The sequence below is a fragment of the Rhodnius prolixus genome, unplaced genomic scaffold (genome assembly GCF_049639745.1).
Source record: "Rhodnius prolixus isolate KJV_2025 unplaced genomic scaffold, Rpr scaffold_38, whole genome shotgun sequence".
Lineage (NCBI taxonomy): Eukaryota > Metazoa > Arthropoda > Insecta > Hemiptera > Reduviidae > Rhodnius > Rhodnius prolixus.
This window is the reverse complement of record NW_027411598.1, coordinates 153237-172413: the sequence shown is the minus strand read 5'-3', so window position 1 is coordinate 172413 and position 19177 is coordinate 153237. Positions and strand designations below refer to the sequence as shown.

General features: G+C 31.9%; 3 protein-coding genes across 17 annotated transcripts in view; 1 reads left to right on the top strand and 2 right to left on the bottom strand.

Annotated features, from left to right (window-relative positions):
- Positions 1-9050, bottom strand: part of cnn (phosphodiesterase 4D interacting protein centrosomin) — a 94589-nt gene extending 85539 nt beyond the window's left edge. For 4 of the 11 annotated variants that reach the window (XM_074123903.1, XM_074123904.1, XM_074123913.1 and 1 more), the window contains exon 1: positions 8781-9039. In XM_074123903.1, coding sequence (XP_073980004.1) covers positions 8781-8830 — 50 coding nt within the window. In that variant the 5' untranslated portion in view covers positions 8831-9039. Of the gene's footprint in view, positions 1-7765; positions 8243-8780 lie in introns of those variants that run through there. The other 7 variants (XM_074123905.1, XM_074123907.1, XM_074123915.1 and 4 more) reach the window with 4 other exon arrangements.
- Positions 9051-9131: 81 nt separating this feature from the next.
- Positions 9132-11937, top strand: LOC141452093 (KRAB-A domain-containing protein 2-like). Its single transcript, XM_074123953.1, has one exon. The coding sequence runs from the start codon at positions 9428-9430 to the stop codon at positions 10700-10702; it is 1275 nt and encodes a 424-aa protein (XP_073980054.1). The 5' UTR covers positions 9132-9427; the 3' UTR covers positions 10703-11937.
- A 2679-nt stretch (positions 11938-14616) lies between these two features.
- LOC141452087 (golgin subfamily A member 1-like) overlaps positions 14617-19177 on the bottom strand; it is a 29229-nt gene continuing 24668 nt past the window's right edge. For 2 of the 5 annotated variants that reach the window (XR_012457216.1, XR_012457217.1), the window contains 2 exons: positions 15403-15611; positions 14617-15121 (listed from right to left, as the gene is read on the bottom strand). Coding sequence is in view for 3 of the 5 variants with exons in the window: in XM_074123918.1 (XP_073980019.1) it covers positions 15512-15611 (100 nt within the window). In the remaining 2 variants the exon portion in view is untranslated. Of the gene's footprint in view, positions 15122-15401; positions 15612-16036; positions 17744-19177 lie in introns of those variants that run through there. The other 3 variants (XM_074123918.1, XM_074123920.1, XM_074123919.1) reach the window with 2 other exon arrangements.

The following is a 19177-nucleotide window of genomic DNA, read 5'->3' as shown; positions in this document are numbered from 1 at the left end:
TTTAATGAATCAACTAATAAATGTTGAAATTAACAAAATCCAAACTAGAGCACAAACAGATACGTGCGTTCACTGTAACTGCCAATGGCTAACTCCCAACAATAAGTATTTCAACATCACTCTATTACCACTAGACTTGTCATTTCTAACTCTCAGTTATTTGGAATCAAATTCTTACCAACAGACTTGACTTTAGAAAATGTAAGGCTTCACATGTCAGAAGACAAACCACTCCAGAAGCGTTAACAAATAGACATGACACGGCCAAGTAAATAGGTCTTGGAGGTACCATCGTCCCGGACTGTTATCTCTCATCAGACAAAGAACAGAATAAATACTTACGTACATTATTTCTTATGAATTTAGATTCTTTCATAGCATGTTAGTATATGCAAAGAGAAATACTCCATCATTATATGAAGATAAAAGATTCTCGCGTGCGGCCCGTTGAAAATCGGGAGGTGAGGAAAATTTGAATATTTAATCCAATAAAAGTAAGAGTTTAGGAGATTGTGCAGAAAACTCATAGTCAAGTTGGGATACTAACAGAAGCTTTATTTTTTAATCAAGTAATCCAAGTCTTTAATTTTTCTGCACCAACGTGATGATTTCATCAGTGCAGGTGGATGAAAATCCGAAACCGGTCAGACTCAAAAAACCAGACACAGATAAAAATCACTGAAACAGAATGTAACTATCTGAAGGGAGGGCGGAAGGTGCCATAAATAGATCGTCTATTTTGGCAGACGACTCTCCGTGGTGTAGCCATCTCCACATAGCCACATCAAATAAATATTTCACTACATTTAATTCTTTTTACTGATTGGAACTGAAGAAATATTTGTATGGCCAAATTATTTAACTAATAAAACGTTGGGGGAAAAAAAGTTTGGAATGAGCACTTTTCAAAGCGTTTTTCTGAATGAAATATGAACTTAATACCGTGTTGTTGGCAGTATAATTTTCTGCTTTTTGGGTGATACATTTTCCATTTGTTTCGAACTATGGTAAGATGTCATTTGGAGCAATTTTTGTTTTGAAATTCACTGCTGAGGTGGAGTGAAAAATGTATGCTGTGCAAGGGTACCAGTGTGAAAGCACTGTGCAAGAACGGTCCCAGAAATTTCGATTTGAAAACTTCAGTCCCCATGTAGCAGTAACCGAAGGAAGTGAAGGACTAAGTGGAAGCTGACCCACCTGTAGTTGTCTCCTAAACTGATGTTTTAATGAAAATAATATTTTGGTCAAATACATTCCATTCGGAATTTCAAGCAGGTGTCCCTTTTGGGGTTCTCGACGCTGTACATGGAATGGGAGAGGAGTTAGCCCCATGTATACAAGGCCCCCTCCAAAATTATTTTTACTAATAACTTTGTAAATCTTAACCCAATTTCGATGAAATTTGGCACGATGAAAGGAATAGGGCGCCCCTACGTAACATTAAAGCGAAGTTCTGCTCTTACACCTACTAAATTTTGCAATTATTTAAAATTACCGTCCCGTGAACCTACTTTCGTGAATGAAGTATCATTTGATTCAAAATTTTATGTATATTTGCATTTTAGAGGTCTTAACGCTGAGCATCTTTAGGAGAGGAGTTCTCCCCATGGAAATAAGGCCTCCGTAAAACAATAATACTAACAACTCTATAAATCTTGACCCGATTTTGATAAAATTTAGCTCTAAGGGATGGCGGCTAAAGCTTTCCTATGTAACATTTTCTTTCACCTACTTAGAGGAATACTACAATCATTCAAATTAACGACATATGAACTCATTTTAATGAATGGTCTTTGAAACTTTAGATACTGTAGATACGGCTTTTTGGGGTCACGATAGTATACAGGGTAACCACAGTTATATGCTCCACCCACTTTTTTTTAAGACGGCGGGAAATTTCGAAAAAATAGAAAACACGTATTTAATCATTTTTAGTCTAGTTTATTTTCAGTGATTGACCCATTTTTTTAAACCCCGATATCTCGAGGTACAGCATCCAACTTTTTTTTCAAATGGTACGTTATATATATTTTTTTTTTGCATATTTGAGCTCCTAAAAAACAAATAATTATTTTTTTAAATCGGTTAGGTTTTTCAAAAGTTGTGGTAATTTAAAATATGAAAAACAAATTTCAGTGTATGTCAAAATTTCGTTATTTTTTCTAAAGTTCGAATCTGTTCAAACTGGGCACAATCAACGGATAGGCAAGCCAAAACTCTGGACTCCCACGCTCTGTTTGTAGCAGCACTTATGGTGGCAAAGTCAAGATCTAGAAAGGCTAGAGTTATTCGACGTTCAGGTTGTTGGTGTGGAGTTTTAGGAAATCGAACTAATCGGCCCATACTTCTACAGAGAGAACTTAACTGGTGAAAGGTATCTAACTTTTTTAAGAGACATTTTGCCAGTTCTGCTGAAGATGTTCCTCTACAATGTCGGGGCAACATATGTATTTTCAACAAGATGGCTGCCCGGCACAAAATGCGAGAGTTGTTCGACGTTACCTGGACAGACATTTCCATGAAAAGTGCTTAGGAACTCATTGTCCGACCCAATGGCCACCTCGATCTCCGGACTTAACCCAATGGACTATTTTTTGAGGGGATATCTAAAAAATAAAGTGTACAGTAACCTTAATCCCGCTACAGTCGGATCAGCTTCCGAAGATCTGGAACGTCGAATAACTCTAGCCTGCCTAGATCTTGACTTTGCCACCATAAGTGCTGCTACAAACAGAGCGTGGAGTCCAGAGTTTTGGCTTGCCTATCCGTTCATTCGTTTATTTTTTTAGGAGCTCAAATACTAAAAAAATATGCGAAAAAAATATAACGTTATATTTGAAAAAACAAAGTTGGATACTGTATCTCGAGATACAGTGGTTTGAAAAATGGGTAAATCACTGAAAATAAACTAGACTAAAAATAATTAAATTTTTTTTTACATTTTTTAGAAATTTCCCGCCGTTTGAAAAAAAGCGGGTGAAGCATATAACTCTGGTCACCCTGTATACTTAGGAGGGGAGTTTGTTTTCTCTTAAGAGGAAGTAATGTTATCAAAATTTATCTTTTTGTCTTAAATTGGAAGGTACTGTAATCGCAATTTCTTTCTATTATCCCTCTTAATGTGTTGCAATTATTCATCACTTAATGCCACAACATTTCTCCAGTCTCCCACCAACTTGTAACCACTCTCCCATAACTTCGGTCAGTTTTGTTATCATCCTATCTTCCAACAAACTTTTCACCACCCTCCCATAACTTTTTTCTCAGTTTGCATTTTCTTCATGTCAACTTGGTACCACTTTCAGTTACTCACAATCTGTATCTTCTTTCCACAACTAGGTACCACTCCCAACAAACTTTTCTTTCTGTCTTCATCTTCTTCCCACTAACTTGACACTCATACATTCTACATCTACCTTCCACTAACTTGGTACCAAGTATTAAAGCATTGCCAGGTATAAAAGTATTGCTTATCAAAAATGTTAAGAAAACTTGTAAACCAGATAAGAAACTTAACAGAATAGATTTTTAAAGGTTTGGAATATTTTGGAAAATGGCATTATCGATTATTTTTAAAGGAACAGCAACAATTAAAGAAATATCCATGTATTACTTTGATTGACGTCAAATGTATGTAAGATTAGACTGATTTGTACTAGATAAGTAAAAACTAGATCGACAAGGCATTGTTAAAAAGTTTCTAACTTCTAAATCCAGCGTAAATCAGTCTAATTATTGCCGATATCCGAATATTTAAAAAAAATCATTAGATATATAAATTTGTTCCAATCGAGAAACAAAAAGAAAAATCTATCCAAAAGTTAAAAAAATCTCCTTAACAAAAACATAGTTTAAAAAGTTAAGTAGAAGGCACCATTGACTGTCTGTCCTTCGGGCACAAATTCCGAGTGGACAACACCGTTCTTGTCAAAGAAGACAATCAACATTGCTTTCATTCTCGACTTTGCGTCCAAAATAACATTTTTTTGCAATAAAAGGACCTCCCAAAACGTGTATTTCTGGTGGAAAATTAATATTGAAAACCGTTCACGAATAGAAAAAATTGTAACTTTGATCTTAATTACAGTGGCGCCCAAAAGTATTTGCACAAGTGAATTATTTCCTATTTCTAAATGAGTACACGAAATAGGATCCCAAAACTTTTATCATTACAATCTTTAGTTCAACTTATGTACATTTAATAACAAAACGAGATAAAACATTATCATGTAAATGAATAATTCAGAAAATAAAAAAAATTGACAGTTCAAAAGTATTTGCACAACAAATTTATTTTGCAAATAAGATGTCAGAATTTTAATTTTAGTACTTAGTATGAAGTTCCTTGGCTTCAATTACGGCCTGAAGTCTTCTAGGGATTGAATAAACCAAGTTTTTTAAGATTGGAATCAAGTTTTTCCCATTCTTCGAGTAAAGCCTCAACCAGACGGTCCCTTGTTCGTAATGGCGGTTTGCACACCTTCTGCTCCAGAATACTCCACACATTTCAATTAGGTTTCAGTCAGAGGATTGTGGGGAGTGTATGCAGTCTTATGGGAACGTTCTGCAGTAGCCACGCTTTTGTTTTCTTAGCTGAATGTTTTGGATCATTAGCCTTTTGAAAGATTAAGGAGTTTTGTGTGCCCAAATTCTCAGCACTGCTCTTTAAGTTGTCGCGCAATATACTCACATAGCCATCTGCTGTCATATTGCCATGAATCTGTACCACTTTGCCGACTTCGCTGCACGCCACACATCCCCATACCATAACATGCACTCTACCATGTTTGACAGTTGGTTCAGTTCTTGATTTGGCCTTTGCCAAGTGTGTTTCTTACCATCGCTTCCAAAAACATTAAACTTGCTTTCATCACTAAGTAGTACATTTGCCAAAATTCTATAGGCATGTTTAACAGGTTTTGGCGAATTCGAGCCTCTTCCTCCGGTTGAGTTCTTTATGAATGGTTTGCTCCTAGGAACGCTCCCTTATAAATCAGCTTGATTAAGCATTCTTTTTACAGTAGTAACGCTAACACTCTTTTGAGAAGTCGTTTCCACCTTTTCAACCAATTGCCAAGCACTCGATGATGGATTTATTGTTGCCTCATGGATAATGTTCCGACATTCACTTGCCGTTACAATTTTTGGTCGAACTTTTCTTGGTTTATTTAAGCATTTCCCCATTTCCTCGTATCCTTTAATTACGTACTGCACTGTGGGAAAGCACAATTCAAAATTTTTCCGATTTCCTGGTAGGTTTTCACCATATTTCTTTTTAAAAAACGATTTTTCTCGGGTTGTGAGGGATAATTCGGCTGTTTTGATGCCATGCTCTATTAAGACTGGTACATAATATAAACAAATGACAATGGAAAATGAAAAATGACAAATAACAACTTTAAATTTGACTTTTCTAGTGAATGTAATTAAAATTAGTCTAGATGAGCATATTCATTCTAGGTTGTGCAAATACTTTAGAACGGTCAATTTTTTTTTAGTTTTTGAATTACTAATTTAGATGTTAATGTTTTCTCTCTTTTTGTTATTAAATGTACATAAATGAACTAAAGATTGTAATGATAAAAGTTTTGGGATCCTATTTCGTGTACTTATTTAGAAATAGGAAATAATTCACTTGTGCAAATACTTTTGGGCGCCACTGTACCTCGACTAATATTAGGAATATCGAAATGGGATTGGCGTCATTTTTCACAGTTTTTTTATGTAGTTTTCATAATCATTGTCAAAACTAGAGGTCCTTATGAAACCCTAATCGGGATTTTAGCCGTAACTCCGCCAAAAATGAAGATCCAGCATCGGGGGTAAAAAATTTGAAAACTAAACAAAAAAAACATATGGTTTACTTTATGAGTTTTTTGGAAATTCCGCTTTCCTAAAATGTTATTAGCGATTGGTGCGTTTAAATGGATCAGCCTGTATATAACGATTACATGTACTTGTGTAATGTATATAATTTTTATTTGTGCATACATAATGTATATTCAAAACCTATTTGCAACAAGTACTCAATTAAAGGACTACTATATTATTTATTTGTTATTTATTAACTGTGTGTAATTTGTGCTCCCGTATTCTGCTGTAAGACTAATTAAGACTGAAATTTTGCTTTAACTCTGTGATTCAAATCACGACAGTAATAGACCAACTCTAACTTTCCCTTTTTTGAGTGTGTATAAATAAAATAAAGATAAATCACAAGAATAATTTGGAATATAGTTAAAATGAAATGCCTTGTTAATATTAACTATGATAATGAGATACAACTTTTATTATTCTAACAGAAAAATATTTTATGGATGAAAAAGGCTAGCGCCAAGGGTCTGTGACATCTAATACATTCTAAAAAATATAACACTGGTATGAAATGTAGGGTATTTCTGATTTGTGTACCTTTTGGCGTTTAAACAACCCTTATACTTAACTTTTTAAACTATAAGTTTTTTTAAAGGAGATATTATTAAAAATTAACCGCATTAATAATGTCAGGAATATAGCTCAGGAAAACAAATCTGGTGTTATCACTCTAATAACGACTTTTTCAAATAATAAATTTCAAAATTTTAACTTTGACATTTCTACTAATTCTTATTTTTACAGTCATAATATAATGTTTATTCAGATAATATTTCTGATATCGATGACGATGGGTAATCAATTTTATCAGAGAGAAGCTCTAGTTGTGCCGTTGTTACAGCAACTGAAATTATTGTAAAAAATAGCCAAGTTTGTACTCTGAGGCTTTCCAAGGACTAATCATACATTTAGCTAGGTACACTGAGTCGTCTGTACCTATCACAACAGCCATTCTAAAGGAGGTGCTTTAGAATTGTTCTGGCACAGAATATTTCTATATTCTCTAACTACTCGAGAAGGAAACGGATTGCGATCGTATCAAATTTACCAAATGAGTTTTTACGGAAATTATCCACTCTTTAAACAGATTAAATTCAGGAAATGTGTTTCTCTGAATCAGGAATGTGTTTTTTGAAAAGTGATCTGCGTATATGTACGATGTTTATGAATACTTCTGAACAGAACGAAAACTTGCACGACGCTCAACTTTTACTCCACGGGACATTGTGAAAACGAGAAAACTCTGATTTCTTTTGCACATTTTTGAAATTTTCCTACGATTTTTCCTAAATATCGTAGATATATTTGCTTTTATTTGAATAATTTTTTGCAAAAATTCGTTCCAAGGCAGATTAGAGGACAAATGGAGCAGGACTTCCCATTAATGTGATATTTTGGTGCATTCTACAGTTCTAAAAACAGCATATATTGATAGAAACAATTTTCTTATAAACTTCATTGATGGAATAAAATGTCTGAATTAGAGCCTTGAGATAAACCTTGATTGGAGAGAAAATAAACGGTGAGGCTTCATTCCAGATTTTTTTAATTTTTTATATGCCAATTTTATTTATGTCCAATTAACGCTTAATTTCTGAAATAGGAACACATCGTATGTTTGTAATGCTCTTTCATAACTAAGGCTAATAAAGAAGCATTTTTGAATATTATATTAACTAGACAGAAGCTTTCTATAAGAGCAGGGCCCCAGCATTTTCAGCAGAATGTCACGTAGCACCAAATATTTATATTATATTGCTTTACTGTGGTTCATTATGTTAGGCAAATTTAATAAAGAGGCAATAAAATAATGCGCCATGGAGCCAGCCGCACGGCACCCATACAATTACACTGATAACATTGATAAGAAAGTGACGATTGTACAACTTACCTAGGGTCTTGGATACTTCTCAGCGGCCAAAAATCATTCATACTTAATTAATAAAATTAGCTTTGTTTAATTCTAGGTGAAAAAATTTAATGTAAGATGAAACTTAATTATAATAATTTTCTTAAAAACGTGAGATCCTTTGTATTCTCAGCCTACTAAAAAGAAATTAATTTGTGGCTTTGGCGTTTTCCTTAACATTTGGCAGACGAACAATAATGGGTCTATTGCAGACTAGTGGAACTTTTAAACGCGACACTAAAGTTAATTGTGGCGGAGCTGCATGCTTTGACCAGGCCATAACTTGAACACGCTGGTATCTGAAATCGGCAGTCATTACTATTTTTAAAGTTATTAATATTCGTTTGAACTGAATATAATATTTACGTTGTTGAAATTTTACCGCTTCAATTACGCGCACTACACTTCAACTGACACTGTACATGCACAGATCGGAATTGGGAAGAGATCGATCTCTACTGGGGAAGTTACACAGCATCCCAAGTCGAGCGCTAGTATAGCGCTCCCAATTTAAGAGTAAATTTGTGCTACTCTAAATAGTAAATCTAACCCTCTTAACTTTTTTTATAATCCATTAACTGCAAAAGTAACAATATGTTCAACCTCAATGATAAATAATAAAGTCACAATGAAAGTGGCGGATTTATCTTTAAAACAATTTTCGTAAACAAGTAGCTAATTGTCTATTGTAAAACTGTCAGAAATTACTCATACTTTCACCTAAAACTATTTCCCCTATAGCCCCTTAATTTGAATAATTAATTAATTTAGTTTAATAATAATTACTTTTATATTTGCAAATAAACAAAATTCAATTCAAACAAATTAGGCCATTTAAAATTTTTATAGAATTTTATTAAAACGGTTTGGGATTATTTGTTATCCGGAGGAAAGTAAAGATTGTAATCAAATTAACTTTAATATTTAGGTGAAACAAACAATTTAAAGTTTGTTGTAATAAACAAAAAAAAAGAAGAAAGGTTACAAAAACACTTACATTTCACTCATGTCAACTGTTGTTGAAAATGAAAATGTATTTACATCCATCCTTCAATATCTTGAATTATTCAACTCATAAAAGAAAGCAGGCTTTAACGACAAATTGTTTTGAATAATAAGGAACTTTACCAACACTTCGATAATGTGCTCACAATTTATTATGAAACATCTCGGCAACGAAAAGACAAAATTCAAATTTAAAAGTGAAAATATACTATAACTACGTTAAGCTTGCTATTTAACCGCTTAGGTTGAATAAACAACGGTTGCACTGAACTTGAACTCAACTTGCAGCCGTCCAAAAGCAACTTAATACTGTCGAGGCGCTTCTGCCGGCAAAGTTGTGAATGATAAACATAAACATGAGGCCAACGAAGTGCAGTGCAAATGTCTCAATTATTAATGAACTCTTTTATCGTTTAATCAAGTACCTACCATTTGAAGATTAGATATATAAAACATTGATTTATTGTATTGGTTTCGGCTACTTTAAAGTAAAAAAAAAATTGGGTCTAATGTGCACGTCAACCTTTTTCTTACTATTAACGCGAATTTCGTAAGACAATTTTTCTTCTTTTTCCTTAAGACCTTCACATTTTTTATGTCTAAAGCGAGACAACTAATAACAATATATCTACAGATGATATGGCCAACAAACCCAAATCAGGAGTAAGTAAAGTTGCATTTTGGAAGGAATTAAATACTACTTTGCGCAAAAGAAAAGAATCAAATAGTCCATATTTAACTAAAGCAAAATACAATGCTTTAATAAGGCAAGTAAAAGCGGAAAATAAGAAAAACAAAGGAAAGAATACATCACCATGTGATAACTTTCAAGAGAGAAGTTTCGATATAGTTAGGGAAAAGAAAAGAGAAAGATTAATAGTTCCTAGTAGAGATAAGCGCTTAAAAGGTAAACTTATTTACTACATTACCAAAGATGAAATCTATGATATTATCAATAACATTCATTTGAAAACAAATCATGGTAGTAAAAATGTTGTTATCAAATATTTAAATGCTAGGTATAAAAATATTACTTATGAATCGGTTAACATCTACTTAAGTTTATGTAAAGTATGTAAGGAACGCAGCCAAGCAAAAGCAAAAGAGCCGGCTCGATATAGAAAACCAGCGGGCAAAAAGTGTTCATTGTGCAAAGGAAATAGGAAAGGCACGACCAAGACGTCTTCACAGTGTGAATGTGATGGAGATCACTACATATTTGACAAAGAAGTTAAGCAGGAAGACGCGAAAAGTGACAAGGCAGTATTATCAAACAAAAACAGTCAAGAGGTAGCCAGTCGAGGTATGTTAAATGAAGTGAAACCTAGAGGAACATTCTATTTCATCGATATGCAAGAAGAACCTGATGGTGAGTATAGATATATTATTGTATATGAGGATGAAGTTACCAAATTTGTCCAGCTGAAAGCCTTGAAAAGCAAAGAAGTTGGAAATATTGCCGCCGCCCTGCTAGAGGTATTTACAACTTTTGGAACACCGTGTGTATTACAGTCTGGAAGCGATGAACAAACAGCCATCGAAATAACTAATCTGCTAAAAGACAAAGGACAGCAAGTTAAACATGAAAAAGTGAGTTTGGAAGAGCCAAATAATGAAATAAATAAAATTTTGTACTGTTGGCTGTGTCGTAGTGCGACGTATAAATGGTCAGAAGGACTGAGATTTATCCAATACATAAGAAATATCACTTACAATGAAAAAATTAAAAAAACCCCTTTCGAAGCGATGTTCGGCCGAAAAGGAAAACTTGACGTTAGTTCTTTGAATCTTCCACAAGAAGTGATTGGAGATATTCGTTCCGAAGAGGATACAGCCTTTCCTGATTCACATGATAATATGAATATCATTGAAATAAACAATATGTTAGAAGTAGTTATGGATGTATCTGATTAGACTTTTTCCAGATTAATCATTTTTGTTTATATTTCAAAAGTTTTTTGGTTACATATTTTTTTTAATTGAAAAATGAGTTGGTGCTATCCGTTATGAGAAAACTTTTACCTTTATCATACATAATTTTTCAAATGAGTATTTTGAAAATCATTTAATCCATTGATTGGAGAATTCTTATAAGAATTTCATGCCAGTTAATTCTCTTTTTTATTTTTTCTATTGTACTCAAGTGTATATTTACTAAGGATTAAAATATATTGGTCAAAGACATCTGGTCGCTACAATTTGATGTTCGTAAAAAAAAAACTATAACTTTCATTGTGTCATAAAAAAAAAATTTGAATATTCATAACTTTATCTATTGAGATATTTGTGTGTAACATGGCAAATTTTTTTTTCCTTTTTTCTTGTTTCAATTAACTGTTTTCAAATCTAGTAGACTATTTTGGTCTATCCCATTTTTAAATCCAAATATTAATGTTTGGAGAGGAATCATAGTTGACAAAGCGGAGATAGTTAAGTAAAACCTTCTTAGTTCTCTAATTACTTAGTTTGGTTTTTATGGTTCACGACACGTGTATGTTAGTTGGACGTTAAACCTGCCTTTTAAATTCAGAGGATTAATTAATTGAAATTTACTTCTAAATTATACTTAAGATTGTTTTGATTTTTTAAGTTTATTATTAATGATGGATTAGAATTTTAAATTTAATGTATCACTTACCACTATTCAAGTAATATCCTGTTAATCTCAATTATTTCCCCTCCCATATTACGAATTGAAGTAAATTTGCTATATTCTTATGTCGTTGAAGCCAACTTTACACCTTTTTTTGAGTAGGTTAATCACTTTATAATTCCTACTATTATTAATAATCTACTTTTATAAGTTTATGTACTTTTATAAATACATACTATTTATATATAGTACCAACACATACTGAATAGATAGTTTTATTTTTGATGACTAACATTTAGTCAAAGCGATATGTACAAAAGTAATATGCATATATTCAAAGAACATTTTTTTGAAGTTAATATTAATAAAAATGTGATATGTAAATTTAGCCACTTTTTTACTTAAAATATGTGTGTGGACGTTTACCAGTTTTATCTCTAATTCCGTTTTTCTCCATATATTGTACACAGAATTTCAAAAATTTGTTGCAGATAAATTGCTGTAGAAACAGTATACAGATGGAAAATAATAATTAAAAAATCGTTTAAGATAATGATTGAAAGACTTAACATGTTTCCTTGAGCTATTGTAGAATTTTATCAGATGTTGATATTAAAAAGGTGAATAACCATGGATGTCCGGTGGTAAGCGCGAAGTCAAAAATTTCATTACAAGTTTTAGAATATAGAGCTGAAAGCGTGTAGAACCTGGCAGTTCAAAAAGTAAGCTGAATGTCGATTATTACTGCTTTATTAACGTACAACAGTTCCATATTTTATATTCAGTAAATTATAGGTTTTGTGGACTACATCTAATAAATTAATAGAACAAATATGTTCTATACTGAAAAGGGCTTGATTTCTAATTGATTACAGTCTTTGCTTCTTAGATTATTTTAGCACATACACATACATTGATAAATAATTATCAATAATTATTTTGGTGCAAACATGTCTACAAATATTTGAAAATGTAGCTTCTTAATAGCAGTATGAAAGTGAAAAAAAATTCCATGTTCCACTTCTGAAAACTAATGTAAATTAAAAAGTAACAACGAACAAGTCATGTCTATATATATATATATATATATATATATAGAAATATATAGGGTCATTCCATGTCAAATCAACACGGGGTCTGAACCTCACCATCTCGGATTTTCTTGAAATTTGGCACATGTGTACTATTGGTATAGACTTGGAAAAATATGAAATTTTACTGTGATATGTCAACTGGTTTATGAGTTACAGGGCTGTAAAGTTGCCAAAAATGGGCTGAAAAACAGGGAACCCCGTGTTTTTGAATTACTGTAGAAGCTTTCCTAATTGAGCCACAGACTTGGGATTGGTGTCATTTTATAGCATATATAATGCCCTTTCCTGTGATATGCGACACCATATGGGTTAAGATAAATAAAGTTTGTTAAATTTAAATTTAAAATTTAAATTTTAAATTTTTTAAAAGTACATATTTTAAAATTTTAAAATTAATTCCATGAATAGCTAGTAGTGTTATGAATCACTGGGCAAAATATTAATTTGGGACAGCAATGGCTTCATTGTTATAAAAATTTAAGACTAAAGCTCCAATCCGATTAATTCAACTCTGAATTCATGTTAATACAATAATGCTAATAATAATTCCACTAATAAGTCCAAAGTAAAACATACTGTTAAGTAATAGGATCTCTTTATTATTTTAAGCTTGAAAAGGCGTCATTTGTTTGACATGCATCACTTTCTAGTAGGACATATGTAAGTTCTTCCAGTCAGAGTCACAGGATCAATTTTTATCAAAACATCCACTACTGAGACCCAAAGAATATCGGCATTTCTTGGATGCGAGATGATTTAGAGGGTCCAGCTGGATGAAGAAAAGTTACTTTTACTTCATCAAGTTCTTCATTTTTCTCTAAAACATATCCATGCCAAGCCACCAGTTTCTTTATAGACTACACTGATATACAACCTGATATGGCGGCTAATTTTAGATTATCAGGGAATTTTGAAACTTCCATTTCGCAAGCTTCTGAGTTCATAGAAAAGTTTTTAACCAATATTTTGGATTTACTTCTGGGAATGAAAGCATGGTATTGCTGTGCTCCTTTAATAGCCAATGCTTGAGCAAACCGATTTTTTAAAAAACACTCAGATTCAACAGTCTTCCTGGGTTGAATATGCAAAGTCTATGTTGGTGATGTTTTCTACTGCCCACTCAAAAAGTTGTAGTGAAGTTTGGATTTGATTTCCATAGGGTCGTTGCAAACTGGCACGAGCTGCCAGTCTCTTTACCGAACCCCCTACGCAATCACAAGGCCCTTTGCCGACTTAAACCAACTTAAAGAGGCTGATATCTCAGCCAAAGAAGACTGTTCTTGAACAAAGATATTGAATTGAATTATTTTTGTATAATTTGATTAACTGCATAATTTCATTAAAATAATATATTATAATTAATATGAATAATTACTGTAATCATAATTATTAATTCTAAAAATGATTTCAAAATCAATATTTTAAATCTTAATAATTATGAATTATGATTCAGTGATTCATTATTACTATTTTCAATTTATTTATTACTTTAATTTTATTAAAATATATTTTCCATGAAAAGGAGCTGTAGTCTTAAATTTTTTTAACAATGAAGCCATTGTCCTCCCAAATTAATATTTTGCCCAGTGATTCATAACACTACTAGCTATTTATAGAATTAATTTTAAAATTTTAAAATATGTACTTTTTAAAAAATTTAAAATTTAAATTTTAAATTTAAATTTAACAAACTTTATTTATCCTAACCCATATGGTGTCGCATATCACAGGAAAGGGCATTATATATGCTATAAAATGACACTAATCCCAAGTCTGTAGCTCAATTAGGAAAGCTTCTACAGTAATTCAAAAACACGGGGTTCCCTGTTTTTCAGCCCATTTTTGGCAACTTTACAGCCCTGTAACTCATAAACCAGTTGACTTATCACAGTAAAATTTCATATTTTTCCAAGTCTATACCAATAGTACACATGTGCCAAATTTCAAGAAAATCCGAGATGGTGAGGTCAAAAATGGTCTTTTTTTGTGTTGATTTGACATGGAATGACCCTATACTAATATTTATATATATATATATATATATATATACTATATATACATATATATTATATATAGATATATATTTCTATATATAGATATATCTATCTATCTATAAATATATATCGAAACGACAAAATTTGACATGATCCGTAATATTTCCTTACTAGTAGAAAGAAAAGTATATCAATTTTTATTATCAAAGTATATTGGGATTTGATGTCTTTTTTAGTTTTTATGATTATCCCAAATACCAAGTAATCTGTATATTTTATCGAATATTTGGCCAGAAGTGAATGTCGCCGTTTAGAAAAGCAAAAACAAAGATCAGTTTCCACGAGTGTTCATCTACAAGTGGATATGCCTAATCGACTGCAAAGGTCATTGTGAAAGTTGTATCGTAATTTAATTCCGTTTTTCCTCTTAATGATGCCTACCATAAATTCATTAAGCAACAAATGCAACCATAACAATATTCCCAACTAACCACACAAAAACTTGAAAATCTAATGGTTACAAAGAGACATTTTGTCAAAACCTAGGCATGTTTAATAGATTAAAGATTTTAATTTTCAACAGTTTAATACCACGAGAACTTATAACAGTCCATAGGAATTGCAGCATTCTTCATAACTTATTATTTTTTTCCTGGAAAAAATAAAAAACAACATTATTTCTTTGAGTTCATCCAACTGCCCGCCCCTTAAAAAATATTCAAGACACCAGATCAGAAATCCTAACCGTAATTAACCCACCATTTTGTCTAACAAATAAAAAATAGTCATAGGCGGGATTCGAACTGGGGATCTCCCACTCACTAGACCAACCCGAATAATAGGACACCTTTACGAGATACTTTACTCAAAAGCCCAATTAGATACTAACATTTATTGAATAATATGTATTTACGAACCTACATACTTACATACCTAGCTGTAAAGCCCGTATTAAGCCCTGGCCACCTCTAAAAATGTCATCGGTCATCTGAATTCTCCGCCTTTGGCATCCAGACTAAGCTTCAAGATCGACCTGGACTAATTAATTCGGCCTGCCAAGGCGGCAGGTTTCAGAAGTTAATGTAGCAAAATGGTCAGGAAAGTAGGGACTCATTCCAACCGAGTGTTCCAGCCCACTTTGCCTATTGAACATTAAAGAAAACCTCTTTCTTATATTGCTTTTTAACTTAAAAAAAAAACGTGATAGATAAACAGTTGATGAAATTTCATTAACAAAGATTCTGAGTCTTTTTTAAATTATGTTATTAACTAATAACTACTTGTACTTTACAGTTGGACCTTCTTTGAACAACGCATTGAGTTCTCTTTTAAGACTGGTTCTCCAAAAGTAAATACTATTAAAAGCCTTAAGCATGTGCCTTTGATCTCGACTGCTCTCCTCTGCTGTGGAAGATTACATTACAAATGAATCTTAATAAGTTTAGGTTGAAGATTAAACTTATTTTTCTATTAGTAATAATATTATAATAATAATAATAAACAAATTAAGTGAATTCACATTTAGTGAAAACTAAAGCAATGTGGAAAGTAAATCAGCGTACATACGTGGATGTGTATTTCTGCAACCTTTATTAACATATATAATTCAAAAATAGAATTCTTTCTTCTGAGAGTCGAGTATAATTAATATGCTTAGTAAGAGTCGCCATATGGCCAAATATCAATCTGATCATTCCTACGCCTCCCCACCATTCCAGCAAATCATAGATTTCAAAATTAGACAGAAAAAACGTGAAAGATAAACGATTGATGAAATTTCATTAGCAAAGATTCTGTTTTTTACAAATCTATACTCTTTTTTAAATAATGTTTTACATTAATAATTTACGACTACCTACAAATCAAAAAACAATAAGCAAAAATAACAAAATTATAAACAAAAGTGTATTGACAGAAACTATATTTAGCATCAGTGAAAAATTGAACTTTTATTTAAGCTCTTTTTTGGTACTAGTTTTTGGTAAAGTTGAAATTGGCAGACCAATATCATTTGTATATTATCAACAACCTGCATCTTTTTTCTGTTTTTGTTTGTTTTTTTATTTATTTTATTTCATTTTTTTTTTTTTTTTTGGCGCATCAACAGCTGAGGTTATTAGCGCCTTTTTTTATTTATTAATTTTTTTTTTTTGTTAAAATCAATTAAAATTTAAGGTGCTTTCAAAAATAAACAAGCCTACAATTTTTACATCACTGTCTCTACAATTACAGTTATTATTATTATAATTTATTAAATCATTAAAACATTAAGATAACAAAAACGGAAGAAAAGTTCTGGAAAAACATTGAACAAGAAAACCTCTCTCTTGTGCCGCTACTTAACTTAAAATCAAGAGTGTTGACACTTGGTATTTGAAATGTGTACATTAATATCTTATCCCTAATCTTCTTGCCAGAATGGTAACATTTGAATACATAAGACAATAATAAATCTTATTATTTAGAAAAACAAATTAACGAAAAAAATTAAGGAAATTAAATTAAGTTAAATTAAATTAATTTAAAAAGTAAGGAAAATAAATGAAAAATTAAAATTAAATGGATAAAAAAAAATTAAGGAAAATATCTGCCAATCATTTTTTTGTAAGTAATTAAACATTTAAATTCTACAGTAAATATTAAAGTCAGGATGCAACTTTCTAATATATAATATTCACTTACATATAAAAAATGAAATATATAAAATTTCAAAATAAAATAACAATAAATAAATAATTAAATAAAACAAAATTATACAATTGAAATAACAAATATGCTATGTAGTTGAATTTATTGCAGGACCCTCTTGTTATTTTACAAACCAAAATGTTTAACAGTAATTTTTAACAAAACTGCTAATGATTGCCAAAAAGTATCTCCGTTCGTCATTTTGTGGCATTACATATGTACATCTTTAGAGCAAGAATTATTTCTTCAAAGAAAGATACAGTAAAACAATCCGATAGTATTTATAATTAATTAACTACATTTAAATGAAAATGAATATGCACATAAATGTCCTTCTAACAATTTGATGCCCTTACACTCCAGTATTCGGAAGCCTCAACTCACCCAAGCTAAGTCCATGTAACATAGTATGCCGCTCTCAATCAAAAGCTATTCAATAACGTTTACACAGCATAGCAAATATTCCAAATTATAAACTAAGTTTCTCAAAATTAATTTAAAAAATTTGATATGATGTCACAGATATTGAACTGTTCGCATTAGATGAAATTACCCCAATCCAAAATTATGGTTTATGAAATCTTACCTAAGACAAAAATTAAAATAAAATGTATAAATCCATTTACATAAAAGAATTAGCAAAGGTTAATGAATTTTTTCAGCCATTTTTAAAAATTGTAGACACAAAAACCTGGTTCGCCCAATTAAATGTTGATAAATGCAGAATACCTTTTCATTTATTTGGACCAATCGTGATGATTGCTTTTTGTATTATGATTTTATATGAAGCAATAAAAATGTTTCTCTTCAAAGAGGCCTCAAAACCGTCTTTAGGAAAGTGTTCAAAGTAATGAAAAGACTGAGAAAATCGCTCCTCTTACAGTACAGAAAGGTGAAAATAGTGTTAGCAAGATTTTTGTTTTCTCCTTCCTTAATATTTGTCTCTGATATTGAAGTAATATTTCAATTTATATAATTATAATAATATTCTCTCTTTTATGACCTTGTTCTCTCTTTGAGCTGTTATCTTTTAGAATCAATATGATGAAGATGCAATGAAATTCAAACTCCCAAAAAATAATATACTACTGTTCTAAGAATAATAAGAGCCATTGTCTAGTTACTGGCGCAATTTTTTTTTTTTTTTTTTAATGATTTAAGGCGCGTCAACATCTAAGGTTATTGGCGCCCGGAGTTTTTTTCAGTGCACTGCCGGCCTCCGGACAGTGTTCTCTCGTTACAGACAACACTGCCCATCACCGGGCAGTGAGCTGTAAGAAGCTCCTAGGAAGAGTAAATCTAAGGGTCAGCAGCTGGATTCGAACCCGGGACCTCCGCGTGGGAGTCCAGTATGCTAACCTCATAGCTATTCCGTTCCTTTACTGGCGCAATTATTAGAAATTTAGACACATGCAATTATCCTGGGTTAGTATTCTACAGCGTGTTGCTATTCCGAGGAAAAAATCGAGCAGTGAGCCGTACGAGTACTACATATAGTGCTGTGGAACCTACTACTATTCAGTGGTATAGGTGTGAAGCCTGCTCTTTCAAAGCAGAAACAAGCGCTTAAAGTTGCAGCAATGGATTACTAGAGTTCTTCATAAAATATCGACGGAGGAAAAATTACCAAACACTCCGATGAGGAAGATTAAAGCAGAAGACAAGGAAAACAATATTTTTGCGAAAGAAAGATGGCCCAAGAAATCTTTATACTGTACACCTACTTTCTGCAAACAAAGGGAAGATCGGACCTAAAAGATATCAAAGACATATTTGCTGGTATGGGAATAGCAGAGTTAGGGGAAGGAATCAGTGAAGACTTGCAATCTGATGCAGAAATCTGCTGCCTGTCGAAAAGTAAAAGTAAGAAAATAATTATGGGTTATTAAGTATTGGATTACAGACGTTTACATTTTAGATTAATTACGGCTACGAAAGAACAATATTTCAGTGGGAATTTAAGAGCTGGATTTTTTTTTAAAAAAAGCAAAAGGATTTAATTGCATCCAAAGTTAGTATT

Excerpts from the sequence above, each read along its gene's own strand:
- LOC141452093 (XM_074123953.1), top strand. The coding sequence starts at position 9,428 with ATGGCCAACAAACCCAAATCAGGAGTAAGTAAAGTTGCATTTTGGAAG.